The following is a 22,107-nucleotide window of genomic DNA, read 5'->3' on the forward strand; positions in this document are numbered from 1 at the left end:
CAGCACAGATGGTTTAATCAGAATCTATCAGGTACTAATTAAGTCACCTGTGCAGTTGATATGTGTTCATAATTCAGAATTGATTGGTCCTAAAAACACGTAAAATGTGGCTGGTGGTTACTGATCAGCTACAGATCTTTCTCTCCCCAGCACTCACTGTTCCCTTTTACTGTTGGTGTAGCTCCCCTGATTCCAAATCGATTGTTTGATCTATGGCTATTCCAGGGAATTGCATCATTAATTGAGACCACTTCCTCCAGTACTTTGCTATTGGCACTATCCGGGTAGCTAAACACTCATTGTTACCTTTTACATGCCTTCTCAGATTGTCTCAGCATGCTAGGCCTGGATTCTATGTGCGCTGTCTAGGTACCATTCGCCATACAACGTCTCCAGTCTCCATAATGCTAACATGCACTCCAACAGGACTCCTTGGCCTCTCCAGCGTCTGGGTCTGGTCTCCCATGGTCTCTGGAGCCACCACAATTGCTGAGTGTCACTGCCACCACAATGGGCTGAAGCCACACTAGAAACAACAAATAGAAATGCTTTCCCTCTGCAGTCTGACCTGGGCATGGCCATCTTGGCCACACCCAGCATAATTGTTCAGCCAATCCCCTTCTACCTGTGGGGATAAGTATGCTGGGAGATCTGATGCAAATTGTCAGTGCTTCAGTTGTCTTCCATGCTTACGGATGTTTGCTGCTGCTCTCCAGGATTCCAGCTCCTGTGCAAGCAACCCATCTTAGAGACCTGCGTCTATAGTCGTCAATGGTGCCGGCTAACTTCTTATGCTTCAGCATTTCTTCAATAGTGACTTTTCAGCTCCACCATCAATTGTTTGTCCAACATCAATTCTTCAGTATTTCAGCATACTGTATATTCTTCAGTTTTTCAGCTTCATCATCGATTGTTCATCGAATATCAATTATTCAGATATGTTTAATCATCAATTGTTTATCAAACATTGATTCTTCAGTATTTATTCTTCAGCTCCATCATCGATTGTTCATTCAACATCAATTCTTCAGTATATCAGTATCTATTCTTTAGTACCACAGTTCTTCAGCATTTATTCTTCAGTACCACAGTTCTACAACATCAATTGTTTAAAAGGATTGTGGGTGGGCTATAGCGCTGCCTGTGTTCTGTGTGTTGATTGTGTATAGCAGGAAAAGAGATGAAAAAGAGATGGTGGTATGTAAAAGGAATACTTTATTAGTAATTGTTCTGGTGGTTAGTGCGGGTGATGTATGGGCGATATGGGGATTCTTAGATACTTGGTGTTTCTGAGGTACACCTATTGGGGGTCCCCTGCTTGAGGGAATTTTGCTCAGAGCCGTGTCAGCCTAAGAGATCCCCGACAGGGGGTTCAGGTAACCCTTGGGGCTCCTTTATACCTCCGTAGGTCCCCTTTTGCGGGATCTACGGTCTCTTTGGACTGATGTGCTGTGAGCAATGGGTTTGTTGGGTTTAAAGAAAGGAGCCTATGTTGGCTTCAGGCAGTTCAAAGGAACTCCTTTACTATCCCATAGGCTGCATGAGCCTATGTCCTTTCTCTTGTGATGGTTGGTGGTGGGGGGGGGGGTGGAGGAAGTTAATTTGTCTCTCTTGCGATTGTAGCAAGATTGGATGGTGATCTGTGAGCAAGGAGGGAGCCTTTGTGGGCTACAGGCGATCATATAGACCCCTTTACAATCTCATAGGTGTCCTATGTGCCCTCCTTTTCACATGCGGTGAAAAGGAGGGCACATAGGACATACCTTGGGGCATTTCTTCAAGCTGCTGTGCATGTTGAAGAATATTCTGAGGGCTCTTCGGTTTATGTATACACCTACCCCTACATCTGAGGCTTCCCAGGGTCAGCCTCAATCCTCAGGTGTGACAGCTATCTTACTCCCATATTTAATTCCAATTCTCTCTCTACATAAGGACTTTTTCAAGTACGTTTAGCTCAGACATTGGTTTTTAGTATTACTCAGACTCCTCATAGTGTGTCCACTCTTCCAAATTATCTATATGATACAGAAGATTGATAGCAGAGGAGGTATTTGGTGGTGGTATACCCTTCTGATAGAGCCTTCAGAATTTAGAAATTCATCTTTACTAAAATGGGAAAGTTATATGTCCAAAACGCTTGCAGAGGCAGTATTGGCATATAATTGTTAATAACTGCTTTCAAACTGTCTAAATAGGTCTTCCATTAGGTACATTATTTTAAATTACTACATCGCTAATATTTAACTCCATTTTCACACCATCAATTTTAGCCATCCTATTCAAAGTTATGTTGGTGCAATTGTGGCAATGCGGGTTCTCTTTTACATATTTTGGACATGCCCCAATATTTCAAATCTGTATTTACTCTCATTTCCACAATTTGAATACCCGATCACACTGACACCAATATTTCATCTGTCTCATGGCTGCCAACCATTTTTTTCGGAGCAGTCCGGACAACACATGCATGTCTGGACTGCTCTTACTTTGTAGCTAGGCTGCGCAGCCAGTAATGTGCGAATGCTTCACTGTGTAGCGAAGTGCTTCCACTTTGTCAATGTGACCGTAAAAGTTTAAAGTGCACATTGCATGATGGAACCAAGCGTGCGGCCTTGCCCTGTGCTGGATGGCCCCCCGCAGCCACAGGTTGTAGTTTTTCAAGGATCACAAAACTACAACCCACTCTCAATCAATCCTAGTATAAGGAATGGCTATGTTCAGGGTTTTATTTAATGTGGATGCAAATTTACTGACAATCTCTTGCCTAAAGAAAGGATCAGCTAAGAGCCCATCTAGGAAAAGAGCTGAAAAGCATGTGATAGTGTAAACTATCACACGGCTTCCTGGTTTGGATACCAGGTGCCCACTGTACAGGTGAGGCTGTTGGGCAGAGCATGCATCTCTGGGAGGAGACAATGAGGAAGCCTGTAAACAAAATGAGTAGACTATGGGTAGCATCTGAAGATGGTGTTATACTTTCAGGACAAAGCTTGGTAAATCTGACAGCTAACTCATGGGCCAGTATTCAATGCCTCAGATTCGCCGTTTTTTTCAGTGAATCTGGCAATTCGCTGGGTTAACGGCGAATTTTCTGTTAGAAAAAACAATTTGCCATATTCAATGGAGGCAATTCGCCACAAATGAACAGTGAATGTCTGCCGATTCGCCGTAAATGATTCTCCACAATTCGCCTGTGATTTTTAATGGGGTTTTTAGTGGAATTCGCCGACAGTGTATTCAATGCTCAAATGGAGAACTGCTTTCTCCATTGATTTTCACCATGATTCTCCGTTTAGCATTCGTCATCTTTTTTAGGTGAACTGTGATGTGTACTTGTAAAATTAATGTTTTTTTTTTTTAAATGTCATTAAAAAAAACAGGTTTTAATTTTTTTTGAAGGTTCTTGCTTTTTTCCCCCGCTTTACAAGCACCTCTATTTTATTTTGATTTTTTTTCCCTCACCGAACTGACAGCCAGCTGAGCTGCGCCGGGGGGAGGGGGGGGTTCGGGTAGGTATGCGGGTGCCGTCACATTGGAAGGCAACATATGGGGACGTGTAATGCAGACAGGAGCCTAGCTCCTGCAGCCCCAGCGTGGTGATAGAAGATGTCAGCGCCGGGGCTGTTGGAGCCGGAGGACTTCTACTGCTGCTGAACCCATCCTCAGGCTGTGTGGGGGATCCAGACGGCATCATCGGGCTCCCCCCCTGGACTCCGCTCCATCCCCTGCAGTGTAGCTGCAGCAGGGGAGAGAGCCGGGACACTGCCTGTGTGATGAGTAGGGAGAGATGGCTCCAGCAGCAGCAGCAGCAGACCTCCGGCTCCAGCAGACCCTGCGCGGTGATTGCAGATGTGACGTCAGTTCCAGTGCTGCTGGAGCCGGAGGTCTGCTACTGCTGCTGGCCCGTTCCCGTCCTCGTTCACCCCCACCGGGTCTCCAGCTTCATCCCCAGAGTCCTGACCCGTCCCCGTCCTCGGCTCCCGGCAGCATCAGCATGCACCCCCGCCGGGAATCCAGCTCCATCCCCAGTGTAGCCGCAGCAGCAGGCAGTGGTGTAGCGAGTTGCCACGGAGCCCGGAGCAAGGGCATGTTTGTAGTAGGTGAGGCTCCTGCGCAGTGAAAAGGGGCATGGCCTAACATTATACCACACACCATAAAGCTCATTGCACATTTTAGCGAACTTTGTAATACCATTTACACATAAAGCCACATGCTCTAATGCCAACTACACATAAGGCCACACATGATGCCCATTGCATGCTATATAACAAACCGTAATTTAGGCTCCTAAACATCAGTTGATTGCTGTACATGTTTTAATACAGGCTTTTGAAAATATCTGCCGAGTGCTGCTTGATTACTACTATTCACATATCAAATATTACCAGAGGGCACGCCTGTGAGTGTGACATGATGACGTCACATGCAGTACTAACAACACAGAAGGAAGCAAAGCCCAATTTAAGCTCCAGGGAGCACAGACAGGGAGTCCCTAAGGACTAAATACATGCATACACACAGCATGCATATGCATCATACATACACAACAGACACAGCATATATACATACACAACACACAGCATACATACACACCCATACAAACACACACATACAGTACACACTCTGCATGCATACACACACACACACACACACACAGCACTGCATATATACAAACAATACACACACATACACACTGCATATATATATAACATATCTGTCTCCCTTCCCCCCTGTGATAATATACACAGTCCCACTGATGGTGCTGTGAAGCACTCTCACCCTCTGCCACACAGGTCATTCAAGACACCAGCCCCTTCCTGTGGTGATCGGGCTCTGCTGGGAGCGCTGCTGGTGCTGTAGGAGGCCAGGGCCAGCAGCTTTGGGAGAGAGACGTACTAAAAGGATTTCCCTTTGGGAGAGGGGGTGGCAGTCTCCCTTTCCTCAGCCCTCAGTAGGTGGTCCGATACTGCTGGCAGGTGACGCCGGGGGTAGAAGGGGGTGTCTGGCAGCAGGCAGAGAGGAGAGTATGAGGCAGAGAATCTGCCCAAGCGCTCTCCCGGCTCTCACAGTCACGGTGCAGGGAAGTGCATGGTTGGCAGCGCCCTGCATGTCACCCGAGCCCCGGCACAGCGGTGAGTGGCGAGTGGGCGGGGGAGCAGGCAGGGCTGGCGGCGCCGTGCTTGTCACCCGGCACAGTGGTGAGCGGGGAGCTGGGTGCAGGCGGGGCTGGCAGGCGATGCAGGCATGGCTCCGGCGCCCTTTGATCTTCTGGTGCCCGGAGCTGGTGCTCCGCCAGCGCCACCCTCGCTACGCCCCTGGCAGCAGGGTTAGAGCGCTGACTGCAATTCGCCATAGGGGTTTATTTTCGCTGTCAGGGGCAGCGAGCCCCTGACGCATTGAAAAGTGTGGGCTGGGAGCTGACGTCGAATAGTGGGGTAACAGTGAATGACGGCGAGCGCACAGCGAATCCAAAACAGGATTCGCTGCCGTGCACTCGCCAGAGCATTGAATACCCCCCATGGTGTTGCGGTTGCTGTTGAAAATAGAGGTAACACAGCAGATGACTGATACCGACATCTGTTGAGGTCCCTCTATGGCACATTTGTGGGATACAATTTTCCCAAATGAGGCACTAATTATTATACAATTATGTTTGTCAATTATATAAACAGATCATGCTATATATAATGTAATTTAAAGAGCAGCAGACACCTTGGTGAACCTATACAAGTTCTATACATTTGGGGGATACTTAATATTTGTGGACATAAAAATAGCTATTTTGGGGACACATGCCACAAATATTATTTGAAAATAGGCCTGTAACACTCTTAGCTGATACTTGGGCTCAAGTCAATTAGCAATTCTATAAAATCAGATGAAGAAAATGACATTTGTACTTACAGAAGGGTAAGGAGGAAGATATATGCATCAATGTAATTTTATATGAGCACAAATGCTTTCTTATACTTCCTCTTTTCCTTGAACCATAAAAACTTTGTTTGCAGTGTTTTATTATAATATTAGACAAAGGACATTTGAAAGTACAATACAAAAGCCAGGATGAACATTTTCACATTATCAAAGGAGTACTGTACATAGTACCTTATGCATATGTATTACTGTACATAATTAAAACAAATTCAGAAAAAGTTAATTCAGAAGTACCAATACACGCAACTATCAATACAAGTTATATAACACAAGTACCTCTAATCTTTGGTAAAATGCAAAAGAACGCAAATAAACTGTTCACACAATTTTCATTATGAAGCCAATGCTCCAAACCTGGAAATGTGGAATATTTTCTATTACAGCAAATAGACAGAGGATGATCCGTCTGGACCACTTGTGAAACCTGATAATCTGCTTCTTGATACTTTTGATGGGAGACTGGCACTAAATAGTGAATATTTGTTATCACTGCTATTCTTTTGTCTTACAGGAAGTGTTTTGTTGTGCACATTTGTTTTTACAGGTATTGCTGCAGCCATTGTTCAGTATAACTTCAAAAGGTAGTAAAGTTAAGGCAGACATAAACTACTGCAACTTCTCATAGCAGTATATGGCCATCCAATCCCACTTGAGGTGCCCGGGACATTCCCGGGCATTAGCATTGCATGCCGGATTTCAGTGGCGTAAGTTCATCCAAGTTGCCCGGAGGCAAGATAAGTATTGGTGCCCCCCCAAATAGCTCAATCAGTAAGGTGTCTGTCTCCAGTAAGGTCATGGGATCTAATACAGGGTGTGATGCTTGCAAAAATGATGTTAGAAGGGGGAGTCGGCCACATCAGCAATATCACCTGCTTTCAATTAACTGATTCAAACTTGATGGGGAAGAGAGGTGCCCCCTTGGGAGCAGGAGCCCGGCGGCAGATGACTCCATTGCCTCCCAGAGTTCTGCCTCTGCCGGATTTGGTTACCAGAAAAATCCAGACATCCCTATTCAATGCAGCCATATTTTGTGGCTGGCTTTTCTGCTGACACAGATTCGATTTCATTTAAGGTTAAATCTGCATTCGTGGAAATTAGTTGAAAATGACTGTCTTCGACTAAAACACGTGGATTGGGGAACTTTTCACCGATTCACGTGTTTTCCAACAGTTAAAAAATCAGCACGGGGATTGAATAGGTTGCAAATTCAACTGTAAACTGTGAAAAAGTGCTGATGCTTCCGACTAAACATTTGCAAAGATTGAATACCCCATATAAATTGCACTGCTACTTGCGACATGTTCGCAAAAGGCCAATATACTGTACAAACTCATTTTTTTTTAGCAGGATATCCATGAACACATGATAAAAGCTTTGTTACATTTAACTGAATAGTTTAGTATGATACAGACAAAAACAGAAGAAAAATGTCTAATTAATAAATTACGTACATAATTAATAAATATACAGTATAACTTTGATTATTCACATAATAGATGTTAACAATAATAACAACAACAACAACGTTATTTATATAACACTTTTCTCCCAATAGGACTCCAAGTGCTTTACATCTGCCTATACAGTGCACAAAACAAAATAAACTTAAGTGGATATTAGTGAAATGCTTGAGAGAACAGGAAAGTCTGGAGTATTTTTGAAGAATTCTACAGTGGGGACCCCTAGCACTGTGTGGGCAAGAGAGTTCCATTGAGTCAGAGCCACAAAGCAATTCACCATCTTAAAAGGTAGCCAGTGAAGGGAGTAAAGAATGGTGTATTGTGGCTGGAGCAGGCTGGTTGATTTTAGCCTGGCAGCTGCATTTTGTACCATCTGCTAGCAGTTATTTTGCTGGAAGAACAAGTAAGAGGGCATTGCAGTAGTCTAGGTGTGATGATACAAATGCATGTATGACTTATTTATTCCGCAGGAGTCACATTCTTTATTATAAAAAGTGAATACAGGAGTGGCTATAGAAATATAATGCATAGAAATTCTTAATTGCATTTTTATTTAAACATTCTCATATCCAATTTATTTAGCTGGATTTTATGCTGTGAATAATAAAACTTCTATTTCAATTATTTGTTACAATATACCACAAAGGACAATTTTTTTTTTTAACTTTTTGTTTGCATCATGCATTTACTGGCCAGTGTTAGCATACCCTGTGATGATAAATATTTAGTGTAGTATATGGTTAGCTTAATATGTACAGTACCTGTCACCCACAAACACACACAATATACAAAAGTAACCAGTGAAGACCAGGAACATCAGTAATTACTTTCTCATGAACACTGGTTAGTCCAGCCTCCACTTAGTGCCAGCCATGGGGGTACTTTAACAATAATTACAAAGTAATGTCTGCAATACACTGCATAACATATTCACAAATGTTTTGTTCATCTACACTTTGGGCAAAATTAAATGGAATATGGTTTACTCTGCAAATTGTATGCATAAATCATTAACCATTGACAGCAAAAACAAACAAAAATAGTATGTCTGTGTCTCTGACACACTGGTAACCTCCATGAAGCAGCAGGGCAGACACAGCAACAACCCAACCCTGTGGGGAGGAGTTTAGCATGTAGAGGATTCCTACTATTGGAAGCTGCTACTGCTCATCATACATAGAGCTGGTAACTCCTCCCCCTCTTAGGCTGCCAGTACATGGAGCGATGACATCAATAGTTTCCAACAGGAAGCCATTCTGTGCAAATTGCCAGAGCTACAGTGCTTCTATGGGCTGTTGTCTGTGCAGCCCAGAAGCAATTCTATGCAGTGAGCATGTCCAGACTTCAGTGAGTCACTCAGTGTGATGCAGCTGAAGGAAGGTATGCATTGACCCAGAGAGGTGCATGGAAGTTTATTGTAGTGTAGATCTTTATTAAGAGTATCTTTTTATGTACTTTAATTAATATAAGTTATTAAAAGTGTGTATTTTTCTCTGTACCTGTGTGTGTGTGCATATGAGTAAATAATTTATTTACAGTAAATGCATACAAACACTAATAACCTGCAAATAATTAATGACTGTTTGCAAACGAGCAGTACAAAGGAAATTGCAGCCATCCTTAAGTCTAAAGGCAGGAGCCACCACTGAATACAACACACACAACCCCTACCCCAATTTTCCTAGTGTATTAAATACAAGTTGATGGCTATAAAATGTTAATTTCATTAATGTTAGTGTTAATTCCATATATCTGGATGATAAATCTTTTTAATATGTTTTGGTTGGACAGATAGCTCAAGCTGCATGCAAATGTGAATTTGCATAAGTTTGCATGCAGCTTGAGTTATCTGTCCCAGGCACGCACGCAGTATCTGGAAACCACCAATGCCAAATCAATCTGTGCAAGTGAAAGCAGAGGAGCAGGCCGCCCACCTGCAATCACAACCCGGCATAGCTATGGCAGCTGCGTCCCTTTACCATTGATGAGAGGCTGCTGCGCAGTGAGCGGCCTGAAGGGGAGCTGAAGAACGCAGATTCTCTCACAAGTGTCTGAGCCTTGGCTATTCGGATGAGGCAGGGAGAAACGCTGCAGGTATGTGCCAGTGGATTTATATGCTGTAATAACTTTTGCTGGTTGGGTGATCACTCATGATGGTAGGAAACTTTTGTACATGGCACGCCTGTGCAGCAGCAAGGTGAGGGGGGCTGTGGGTGTGGTGGTAATGGTGCCCTTGCTATTTGTGGGGGTGAGAGGGGGGTGGTGTCTGCTGCCTGTGATGGTAATGTTGCGGTGTTTGGGGGTGAGGGGGAGTGGTAGTTTCAGTGCTGTCTGTGGGTGTGGTGGTAATGGTTCCTTTGCTGTGTGAGGGGGGTGAAGGTGTCTGTGGGTGTGGTGGTAATGGTGCCTTTGCTATGTGTGGGGGGAGAGGGGGGTGATGGTGTCTGCTGTCTGTGGGGTAATGGTGCATTTGCTGTATGTGTGGGGGTGAGAGTGGAGTGATGGTGTCTTCTGTCTGTGGTGGTAATGGTGCCTTTACTGTGTATGGGGGTGAGAAGGGAGTGATAGTGTATGTGCGGTCTGTGGGTGTAGTGGTAATGGTGCCTTTGCTATGTGTGGGGGTGAGAGGGGGGTGATGGTGTCTGAGCTGTCTGTCGGGGTGGTGTGTCAATGGTCACCATTGCCTTTGCTGTGTGTGTGTGGGGGGGGGTTCCTGGTTTGTAAAAAATTTTGGTGGAAACCCCCCTTTGAAAATTGTGCATTTGCCATGGTGTCCATTTTAGTTTGCATGCAGCTGGAGCTATCTGTCCATACTCTGGCTCAAACTGACAGCAATTTTGGTATTTCAATGACTTTGTAAATTAATATACATTTCAACCATCCAAGATGGCTGGGTGTGGTAATTTCTGCAGTTTGGAAGACAATGGGAGGAAGTCAATAAACTACTATTAGTTCAAATTGCCAATTTTAGATTGTGATCTTAGATATTTGCTTTAAATCCTAATGATATGGACAAATCGCAGTCCATTGCATCTATCCAGTTTTTATCTATTATCATATTTATTAAAGAAACATTAACAAAATTGGGTACTTGCGTATTATCACGGTGCCCACATTTTCCATCGTAGGGCATTGTACAACCAAAAAATCATGTTGCATCGCATGCGATGCGACGCGATTGGACCCGATTTTTAATTGTACAGGCACCCAGATGCCTGATTCCTATGTCAAATGCCCCCCCCCCCCCCGACCCGATTTTTGATTGTACACCCACCCTGATGGGTAACGACTATGTGAAATGCCCCCCCCCTGTTAACGCCACCTCCCTATCAACGCCAACCCGAAGAGTGGCAAGCGCAGTGAGCCCGTGAGGGGCGGCGGTACGCGTCCTCTGACCTTTTCATACCCCCACTATCCACGTTGGCGTGGAGTTGATTTTTATATAGTGTGGCTAGCGCAGCAAGCCACCGAGCCTGAATCGTGGCGAGCCCCGCAAGGGGACGTGGATGACTTCACATATATTCTGCGTCCGCTCACCACGCTTCGGGCTCGGTGGCTTGCTGCGCTCGCCACACTATATAAAATCAACTCCACGCCGACATGGATAGTGGGGGTATTTAACATACTCATTACCCATCAGGGTGGGTATACAATTAAAAATCGGGTCTGGGGGGGGGCATTTAACATGGGAATAAGCCCAAATCGGGCATGATCGCGTCGCATTGCATGCCATTATAATGGCATGCGATGCAACGCGATATTAAAATTGTATACTCAGCCCGGGGAAAGGCTCATATCGGGTTCCATTGCATACCTTAATTAGTGGTATGCGATGCAATGGGCGCCGTGATAATACACAAGTACCCAAAATTGTAATATTAGTTCTCTTAGAACATGTGAAAGGATATATTAGTTCCTAGCCCCTTTAAAATGATAACCTTGCACTGACTAGAGTATTGTATTAAGTGGTCAACAAACCTACATATTTAGTGGCTGATTAGTCTTCTGCTGGATCTTTGTTAATATTTTGCAGCTGTAGTACATGTGACTAAATGCTAGATCTGTACACCTGCAGGTGGAAGGACTATGGAGTAGATGTATGAAGCAGTGAGAAGGAAAAAAAAGTGAGCCAGAGGAGAAGTGGCCCATTGTCCTCACTTGTCCCTTATCACTGCTTCATACATCTACCCGTAAGCCACTCACTTTGAGCCTCAAATCAAATTTAGTGTATCCAGAGTTCGCATCCAGTTCAATGACCTACGACAGTCCCAAAACATGCCCAGAAAACTAACATTTGTGCGTCTCAATAGCCACAACCTAGACACTTCGTATACTGTGCATCTCAATCACAACTGTGTGATACATGCTTTGTGACTTTAGTGAAACAGACTTGTGCAATTCAGAATCAGTTCCTTAAATAATGCGATTAAGCCTGGTCAGTGGTTCCCAAAATTTCTAGAATCACGGTGCCCTTGAGTATCAGAATTTTTTCAAGACACCCCATAGCCAAATGTTTTTTAGTGATTAAAAAAAATGTGAAAGTTCCAGTAAGTCTACTCAAACTCCTTGCAGCAAAGGCTCTCTTTCTTGGACGTCATTGCTGGATCTGCTGAGAGAAAATAATCTCTGTGTTAATATGCATTATGCTTTCATATACAGTTTTTGAAAAAAAACACAAGCTAAGCAATATTAAAAGCCTAATTGTGATGAGAGAAATACTCATACAGCAAAAAGATAAAAACAAACCTGATACACGCAGTATAGTGGTATCCTTTTTTAAGTATGATCTGTGCAAAATCAAATCACACAAAAAAGCTGAAGTACAGGATTTTTTAGCATACAGACCTCCTGATGTTGTGGAACTATACCATACATCCTAGCATGCAATGCCACAGTTTTAGCAAGCCCTTATAGCAAAACTGTGTCAGGGCATGCTGGGATGTGCAGCTCCACAGCAGCAGGAGAGGCTCCTTTTGAATACCCCTAGACTGTATACAAAGAATATTACGTACTAAAGGTCAACCTGCCAAAAAATAACAAAGTTTCATAACTAATATAAACAAAAAAAAAGAATCTAAAAAATAAAATGGCAAATTAAGATACAGGCCGGATAATTGAAATAATTGAAAATGATTATAGCTACAGGAAATATGTCGTACAAAGTCAGACATACTGTAATGTATGACATTTTATTCAGAACTCAGTAACTTGAATCTTTAACACTTAAGCTGGGTACACATATGTACAATCGTTGGGCCGTTCTTCCGTTCTGGGGACGAACGGCCGTTCGATTGTATATGTATGTACGCAGTCCCGATTCCTTCTGTGAGATCGATAAACGGCCAAAAACGCTCTTGGCCGTCCACGGTTGGTCGGTCGAAGGTTCTTTGCTGCTTAAAAATCACCTGACAGGACGGCTACATATCGGAACAAAAGTGCCGTGTGTACGCACGTTCGATCGATATGCAGCCCGTTCCTGCGATCATACTGGTAAAACCTGAACGCCCATCTGGGCGTAGACTAGCTGCGTCATCCCTCCAACAGCGCAGCATGTAAACAACAGGAAGTGTTCACCCATCCCTCGTTATGTTAGCCCTGCCATGTAAAATAATCGTTGAAATCTGTATGCATTCATTAACATGACTATTGACAGCATTTCAATAGGGATTATATAGAGATAGATAGATAGATAGATAGATAGATAGATAGATAGATAGATAGATAGATATACCATGATCTGCTGTTCACATTATGACCAAGCCTTTTAAAAAATACTGAACCTGGAAAAAAATTTAAACAATGTTTTTATTGACATAAATGAAGTGTCATATACAGGTCCCATCATGAACACCCACCCTCACCAAGCCAAAAAAACAACAAACACCTTGGAACATGGTGGTGTATGTAGTGGAAAGCGGTCCCACGGCAGCAATGCATCACATGGGAACATCCCGGCCTGTTCTCATGTGATGCATTGCTGCCATGGGACTGCTTCCCATGACATACACCACTATATTTTTGCGCACAGCAGTGTCACATACAGGTCCCATCATGAACACCCACCCTCACCAAGCCAAAAAAACAACAAACACCTTGGAACATGGTGGTGTATGTAGTGGAAAGCGGTCCCACGGCAGCAACGCATCACATGGGAACATCCCGGCCTGTTCTCATGTGATGCATTGCTGCCATGGGACTGCTTCCCATGACATACACCACTATATTTTTGCGCACAGCAGTGTCACATACAGGTCCCATCATGAACACCCACCCTCACCAAACCAAAATAACAACAAACAATTTGGAACATGGTGGTGTATGTAGTGGAAAGCGGTCCCACGGCAGCAACGCATCACATGGGAACATCCCGGCCTGTTCTCATGTGATGCATTGCTGCCATGGGACTGCTTCCCATGACATACACCACTATATTTTTGCGCACAGCAGTGTCACATACAGGTCCCATCATGAACACCCACCCTCACCAAACCAAAATAACAACAAACAATTTGGAACATGGTGGTGTATGTAGTGGAAAGCGGTCCCACGGCAGCAACGCATCACATGGGAACATCCCGGCCTGTTCTCATGTGATGCATTGCTGCCATGGGACTGCTTCCCATGACATACACCACTATATTTTTGTGCACGGTACTGGCCACCCAGCAAACAAGACGGTCAAAACATTATAAATGAAATATACAAATTAAATTTTTTCAGTGTCATGTACACCTTTATAAATTTTTTCAAATAAACAGTGGGTCACTGCAAGGCTTTTTGGGATTTTGGACATTTTTTGTACTGCGGCATGGACTTTTGCACTTAAGTCTTGGAGGCATTGATGGAGTTGTATCATGTTCTCTTGCACTGTAGTTTCGTCACTTGATGTATCAGGTGATGGTGTATTTTTCTCCCCCTCTGCACTTGCATCGGAAATTTCTATGATATCTAAATAGAAATAAAGGATTGTTTACCTTTCAAAAAATGCTACGTCCCTGTCCCTTAAAGCTGAATTGCACTATACACTCACCATCAACACTGCTGGTTATCGCAATCACTTGGTGGCCCTCTGCGGTACGTTCAGTCGACTGTGCCGCCTGGATATCATCTAAAGTGGCAAGGCAAGTGAGATATGACTACACCTATTCTTTGGCATATGTTCTTCCACCTGTGGCATTCCGCATGGTATGAAACTAGTCCCTGCAAGCATGGCCCCATGAGAAAACATGCTTGGCAAGCAGGGGTATGCAGTTCCATTACATGTGGAGGGTCATAGGTTGAAGACATGTGACGTTGTGGCTGTGTGGTGCAAGCAAAACTATACCTGTTGTGACCTCCTTTTTTATCTTCAAACAGGTCCTGTGACTGCCTTCATCCTTGCGTCTTCTGCAATGGATGTCCTCTGAGAAACAAAATAAAATGTCATTAAAATACACATACTGTAAAGGATCACAGAAGAGACAGTCACCACATAACAAGTGTATTGGACTCACTTTTTTTAATGATTCCACGAATTTTCTGTAACTTGGCCTGTTCTTTGTGTTTCAGGTCCGACCACCTCTTCTGCAGCTGATACTTGCTCCTCCGTTTGCCAAACTTCTCCCGGATCTCTTTGATAAGACGCTGCATTATTATTTCTTTTCTGAAGTTGGTTTTGGGGTACATTTTCTGGGAACAATCATAGTCCCTTCGATCCAGCATTTTCACCATGAGTTCAACCTCAGCTGATGACATGGCTGAAGCTCTCATCATTTTTCTTTCATTATCTTTGTTCAGTGTTGCAAGTAAGGGGGTACGGAGTGGTACGGAGTACCTGTAAGAAATATGTTGCAGGTACGCAGTACCACTTACCCCTGATCCACTGTCATTTCTATTTTCATTTTAAGTCTAAATATAATGCATCTGCAGCCCGCCCACCCAGCGTTATGATTGGTGCTGTATGCAGCTACCGGCTACTGTCACACTGACAGGCATCAGCAGCGCCGACAGCATGAAGAGCAGGCTCCACTATTGTAAGCACAAGCTGCCTGGCTCTCCCCCAAGCAAGAGCCAACCCACCCCCAGTCATTCCCTGTTTCTCATTCCCTGTCTCCTGTGTCCACACCTCTATTGTCATTTAGTCACTCCTCTAGCTTTGTGTGACCACGCCCCCTGATGACACATGACCATGCCCATGTGTGGTGGAGGCTATCAGTACCACCAAGAAAAAAATTCTACTTGCACCACTGTCTTTGTTGTTTGTTTCAGCAATTACGTTATCATTTTGTTTTGTTCTAGGTGACGATTTCTGCACCTCTTCCATAGCAGGTGGCGCCTCGGACTCCGACATGGCTCCTCGCTGTCCCGTGTTGTGCCACAACCAAGCACGTGAGTGGGGCGGAGATTCGAGCGCTCAACCAATCAGTTTTATCTAAATACGTTCGCCACGAAGGAATATTCTGTCGTGCGTGTTGGAGTGATCGCTGCAGCACCAGGAGTACCCGTCCGTTTCTGCGTTTTTTTCGATGTGAGTACTCAATTAAAGTATGTTTTTGCAATGACTGGGACTTCAATCTGTGGCCCACAAGAGGTTGTCAATGTACATGTTCTTAAAATGTATCGCCACATTGTTCCTAAAAGAACAGTATATCTTGAGGGCCACAGACCGAACACATGTGCTAAAAAGGCTTTATATGTGGTGTGATGTGTGTGTTTTAATATCCATATATATATATTTTTTTTAACAGACATTTCAGAATGGCTGAGAAAAACGTCGAATTTATGAAGGATTTCATAGAGGCCTACAGAGACCAGATTTGTCTCTGGAAAACCACGTCTAGAGACTATTCTAATCGCCAGAAGAGGCTAGCTGCTCTTGAGGAGTTGGTGAGGGTGAGCCAGCCCTACTACCCACATACAAATATCGAGTGGGTTAGGGCAAGGATTGCCAATATGAGGACCGTCTTTAAAAAAGAACTTAATAAGATGGAGTCCTCAAAGTGGTCTGGGGCAGGGGCTGACCAAGTGTATGTGCCCAGGTTATGGTATTTCGACCTGTTGGCCTTCACGGTGGACCAAGAGCTGCCCAGGGAATCGGTCAGCAATTTTGGCAGGGACCAGCCTGTCCCCTCCACCTCCTTGTGCAACCCAGAAAATTCTGAAGACACCTTCTGCGGCACAGTAAGTACACAGATTTTATTTTAAATATTTTTTAATAAAGCAAGAACAATAAAAAAATGAACATGTAAAATTTTATGAAATCATGTCATTCTGCCAATCCACAGCACCAACACCATTAAAATACTGCATGTATTCATCCCTGTTTAATTTGGCATGCATAGATGCATTTCTGGTATTTAAATTAGTTTCCAGAGATGTCAGCCCTAACACCTCTTCAACTAGTTCACTTTCATCCGTGTCAGCAATATGGTGGTGTGTGGGCTGGGTTCTTCTGCGCAGATAGTTGTGCAGCACACAACAGGCCATAACCACCTTATCTATTTTGTCAAGGCGCAGATTTATGGCACTATGAAAAATTCTGAACTTATTGCTCAGAATGCCAAAAGCATTTTCCACCACTCTCCTTGCTCGTGACAGGCGATAGTTGAAAATGCGCCGTTCTGTATTAAGAGCCCTTTGGGGGTACGGTTTGAGAACATTAGCATGTAAAGCGAATGCCTCATCAGCGACAAACACAAAGTTTAGACCGTGCACATTTTCTGTTCGCTCTGGCAAATTCAGTCCATTTGTTTTGAGTTTGTCATGGAAGCCAGTCTTTTCCAGAGCCCCACCATCAGATACCCTGCCATTTTTGCCTATGTCCACAAATATAAACTCATATGATGTCATAATGGAAGCAGGATCTACACTAGTATAAATACAGGTCAGGTCTCAGTCTACTTGCATCCCTTGATAAAGTCAGAAGGACGAAACGCGTTGGGACACTCTAGCCCTCCTGCCTCTTTTAAAAGATAAGCACTTTACTTACTTTTTGCACCTTGATATATTTTTTAGATTTGTCTCCTTATTTTATTCTTAAATAGTCTTTTTTAAGGATAGAAATTGCTTTGTCTTTACAGATCCCCCCCCCCTATTTTTACTGTATCGTCATTCTTTTTATATTGTATTAATAAATGTAAAAAAATTTTACTCATATCTAGTGATTACCGCCAATTAATTATTAATCACACCCATTAATTTATTCATAAAGGTTCTAGGTCTATTTTTAAACATTTGCACATTACGCTCTGACTAGGGCAGGTTGCATTTCTACTTATTTATCCTTTAAAGAGCAATAGTCGCCGCATCTTCATCTATTGAACACAAATATAAACTCATATTTGGCATTAGCAATGGCCATTAAAACGATACTGAAGAAGCCCTTGTAATTATAATAAAAGGAGCCACTGTTAGTAGGGGGCATGATTCTAACATGCTTTCCATCGATGGCACCACCGCAATTCGGAAAATTCCAAATGTCATTAAAATCACGTGCAATAGCTTGCCAATCCTCTTTAGACGATAAAAACTGAAATATAAAAGTATGCAAGTATTAAAAATCGATAGTGATACATCATTGTTACATCTTGTTTTGTTACAGCCATCGCTATTTGCCGAGGAGGAGTCTTCACCATCGGTGGAGGTTACATCGCAGCTGCCTTCACCAGCCCTCTGCTCCACCCCCACACCAACCGCCACCCCCAGCGCTCAACCTCAAGTGGAAGGAACATCGAGAAGAGTGCGCAAAAGGCCACGGCAAACTCCAGATGCATCGGACGTGGCGACTAGCAAGATTCTGGAGTCTGCAAATCGCTTGATGGGCATGGATGAGGATGAGCATGACCATGTGGGGAGTGCAATTGCTCTAAAACTGCGCAGCATGGATGCAGCTACAAGGGCTGAGGCAGAGCGTATCTTCAATGAGACTCTATACTGGGCAAGTGTGGGAACTCTGACCCGCAACACTCGGCTCACGGATGATACCCCTCTGCCTAGGGTTGAATATCAACCCATCAGCCCTGCCCCACTACAGCAACAACCTGCATTTTACCCGGGACAATATCCACCATACCCGCAATACCAGCCATCAACCGGGCAACGGCAGCACCAACCGGCACCGTCAGCCCTGACACTACCACCAGGTCCATCTGTTGGCCCCTTCCAGGGTTTGGGGGAAACTCCATCTCCCTCACAACCAACAATGGATACAGGGGATTATGGGGTGGAACAAGTGCTGTACCACCAGATGTAAAAATTGTATATAGTTGGTTTTGGTTTGATAGTATAGTTTTCATATTGTTATGTTTAAGTATTTCTTTATTATTAGTTATTTCCTTGTTATTTGTTAAAAGTTAATAAGGTTTATATTAAAATTTTACCTCCTGTCATCTAATTGGTGTCCGTGTGAAAATCTCATTTACCAGGCAGGGTGAATAGGGCACAGATATACTTATGGGGTACATGTATGTTGTTTCAATATTTACCTTCATGTATTGCTCCTGAAGAACTTGGACAATGGCATCACAGGTCTCAGGTATGATTAGCCCCAGCGCTTGAGAGGATATGGCAGTGCTGAACCTCAGGTCCGCAAGGGTCCTCCCTGTTGCCAGGAAACGCAGCGTTGCCACCAGTCTCTGCTCTGCAGAAATAGGCCTCCTGAAATAGGTGTCCTCTCTTTCAATTAAAGGTGTAACGAGTGCCAGCAGCTCCATGAAGGTGGCGTCATCCATACGGAGATAATTCCTGAAGTCATCAGGGTTGTTCTCCCGTATCTCCTGTAGCAATGGCATGTGGGAGAAGGTGTCTCTCCTCAGAAGCCAGTCCCTGGTCCAGCAGCTCCGATTCTTGATCCTTTTTCTTTTTTTAATAGCCTGCAATCTAGTGGCCATAGCAGCAAAAATGCACGCACGAGCCTTCCTTCTCCTCAAGCTCATAATTAAATTGTTTGTAAAAAGGGCCAAATGCACCGATAGACGAAGGTACGTACGTATACCTGTACAGCTAGCAATGATCTGAATAGTCACGGCTCTATTCACTGTACTACACGAACGATTCTTTGTTCTGTGATCACGCCTCGTTTTGGTATGCTCTTTTAATCCAGCCCATTATGATAATTTTGTGTACATTTTTTTCGTGTGAATTGCCAGATCGGGAGAGTGTGTACGGTGGTACAATCTTTTTCTTGCGATTGTTTGGAGGGGAGTACGTCGGACGTCGCAAGTAAAATTGGACAGGTGTGTACGCGCAGATCGGTGGTGGCTTTTGGACGGTCGAACGTGTATATGGTCGATCGAACGGTCGCAAGAAAAATGAGATTGTACATATGTGTACCCAGCTTAAGAATGCATATTGGATCCAACTTCCCACTCTATTTTGAAACCATAATGTATTATATAGTACAACAATTGCAGGGAGTGATGTAATGGTAGCCAAGTTACAAAGTCTCACACGAAACAGCTCTTAAAAGTCAGACATATAGAGCTTTTTTAGGGGGAATACGTTTTATTCATTAATTATGTAAATAAATAAAAAAGTACACACTCTGATTCACAAGCAACTTCTGCTGATAACAATTGTAAATTATATGCAGCATGCTTATGTTCTGTATATAATTAAAATTGTATCTGCATACAAAATGCTATGTTACAGTGTTTTCCAGGAATACAGACCAAATGGCCAACTGCAAAATCACAAATATCAGACCAAAATTGGCTCTCATTACAACCCGTGCACAGTATGGAGTTATTAAATAAAAAAGCTTTTGAGTATATTTCAAATGTTTTTAACAGTCTTGGGGCCAGATTCTCTAAGCTTCAAAAGTGATAAAATCCAGAGTGATAAACAGCCAGCCAATGAGCTCCTACCTGCCATGTCCCAGGCTGTGTTTGAAAACTGACAGGTAGGAGCTGATTGGCTGGCTGTTTATCACTCTCTATTTTATCACTTTTGAAGCTTAGAGAATCTGGCCCTAGGACATTAAAAGTCACTGGCTGGTACATTATCTCCATCCAACCTTGAAAAGAAATAGACACCCATTTGATTTAATTTCAATAGAAAATGTACAAATAGGTACATTTTATCCTTTGATTGCAAATATCTGCAAGAGATGTGAAAAATGACACCAAACAGAGCCGCACCCCTGCCCCCCCCCCTGCCCACAGTCTGCACGTGCCTGCCAGCAATCAGCATCCTGTGCTAACTGAAGTCATTCACAGCCCTACCCGCAGTAGGATCTGGATGCTGAGCCGGGGCCGGTCTCAGGATCATGCTGCCCCAGCAGGGTCCAAGTACTGAGATGCACCAGGCTCTCATGCCTCCCACGTAGGGGTGCACACGGTACCCGTACCTGCCGCTGCTGTAGCCGAGCACTGGGGTGCGCCCATCAAGGTCTGGTAGGTTGTAATATTGAATCAAAATTCCCAATATGTCCCTCTCCCACTCTGCACATCCTCTGTCACTGCATCCTCTCCCACCCACCACTCCCCTTTCTCTGCACCTCTCCCCAAAAGCTCCTCATATCATCCAGTACACCTCCCGACCCTGCGCCCTCTCCCATCCAGTGTCCTTATCCCCAATATGTCCCTCTCCCACCTTGAATCCCTCATCTTACCTGGTGCCCCTCTCCTACCCTGTGTCTCCCCAAAATGCCCTACTCACATCATGCATCCCCTCTCACCTGGTGCCCCTTTCCAACTGCATCCCTCTCCCATCCACTGTCCCAATCCCTAACATGACACTCTCACACTTTAAGTAGTCTCTCGTTGCCTGGCGAAAGAAGGTCCATGGGGGGGGGGTGGCACCTTAAGTTACTACCCTGGGTGACACCAACCCTAGTGACACCTCTGTTATCACCACTATGTACTAAGCCTTGGCGAAGAGATAAAGCGGAGACAGATTAACCCCTTCCCGACATTTGACGTATATATACGTCATGGCCGGGATGTACTTCCCGACACATGACGTATATATACGTCATGACTTTAAACTGTCACCAAGTCTATAGACGCGATGACAGTTTAAACATGTCTGCTGTCCCTGACAGCAGACATGTCCCTGCATGCCCAGGGGGGGCGGCGATGCCTCCCCCCCGTCGGCGATCGCTGTGATTGGCTGTTCAATGTGAACAGCCAATCGCAGCGTTTTCCTGTGTTACCAGCGAATCAGACGCTCGGTAACACAGGGATCAATCACCGCCGGGTGGGAGGGGGCGTGAGGGGGTCACCGGTGGTCACCGGTGATGACCACACCTCACCCCACCTGCCCCCAAGGCTGTGATTGGTCCGTCGGACCGACGGACCAATCACAGCCATGGCGCGTGATTTAAACTAACGGTGACTGCGCTGCAGACGCCATTCCGGTCTGGAATTGCGTGCAGAGCGGTCACCGTGCCAATCTGTCGTGATATACTGACCTGATCCTTGCCTGATACTTACCTGATCACCGCTGGTAGCGTGCTGCCAGCAGCTGGATGCTTCCTGGATCTTGTGACTTCCTGTGTGCTGCTGCTGCAGTGTCATAGAGTGAGAGATAGTGAGAGATAGTGAGAGATAGTGACAGAGAGTGATAGAGAGTGCTATATTTTGTGTCTGCTGCCCCCCCTTTTGTGCTGATCAGTATATCTGTGCTGATCAGCAACTTTTTGGGGGTGCAGGTTGTTTTTTTTTTATATATATACCTGTCAGTTGCACCAAGCTGCCTGTGCAACTGACTGCTGCCCCCCCTTTTGTGCTGATCA

General features: G+C 44.4%; 1 protein-coding gene across 2 annotated transcripts in view; it reads right to left on the minus strand.

Moving 5' to 3' along the window:
• Positions 1-10,956: 10,956 nt before the first annotated feature.
• SLC18B1 (solute carrier family 18 member B1) overlaps positions 10,957-22,107 on the minus strand; it is a 155,788-nt gene continuing 144,637 nt past the window's right edge. Inside the window, exon 14 of one of the 2 annotated variants that reach the window (XM_083176779.1) lies at positions 10,957-12,000. In XM_083176779.1, coding sequence (XP_083032905.1) covers positions 11,952-12,000 — 49 coding nt within the window. In that variant the 3' untranslated portion in view covers positions 10,957-11,951. Of the gene's footprint in view, positions 12,004-22,107 lie in introns of both variants that reach the window. The other variant, XM_083176778.1, reaches the window with a different exon arrangement.

This window comes from Crinia signifera, chromosome 3, assembly GCF_055691185.1.
Source record: "Crinia signifera chromosome 3, ASM5569118v1, whole genome shotgun sequence".
NCBI classification, from domain to species: Eukaryota; Metazoa; Chordata; class Amphibia; order Anura; family Myobatrachidae; genus Crinia; species Crinia signifera.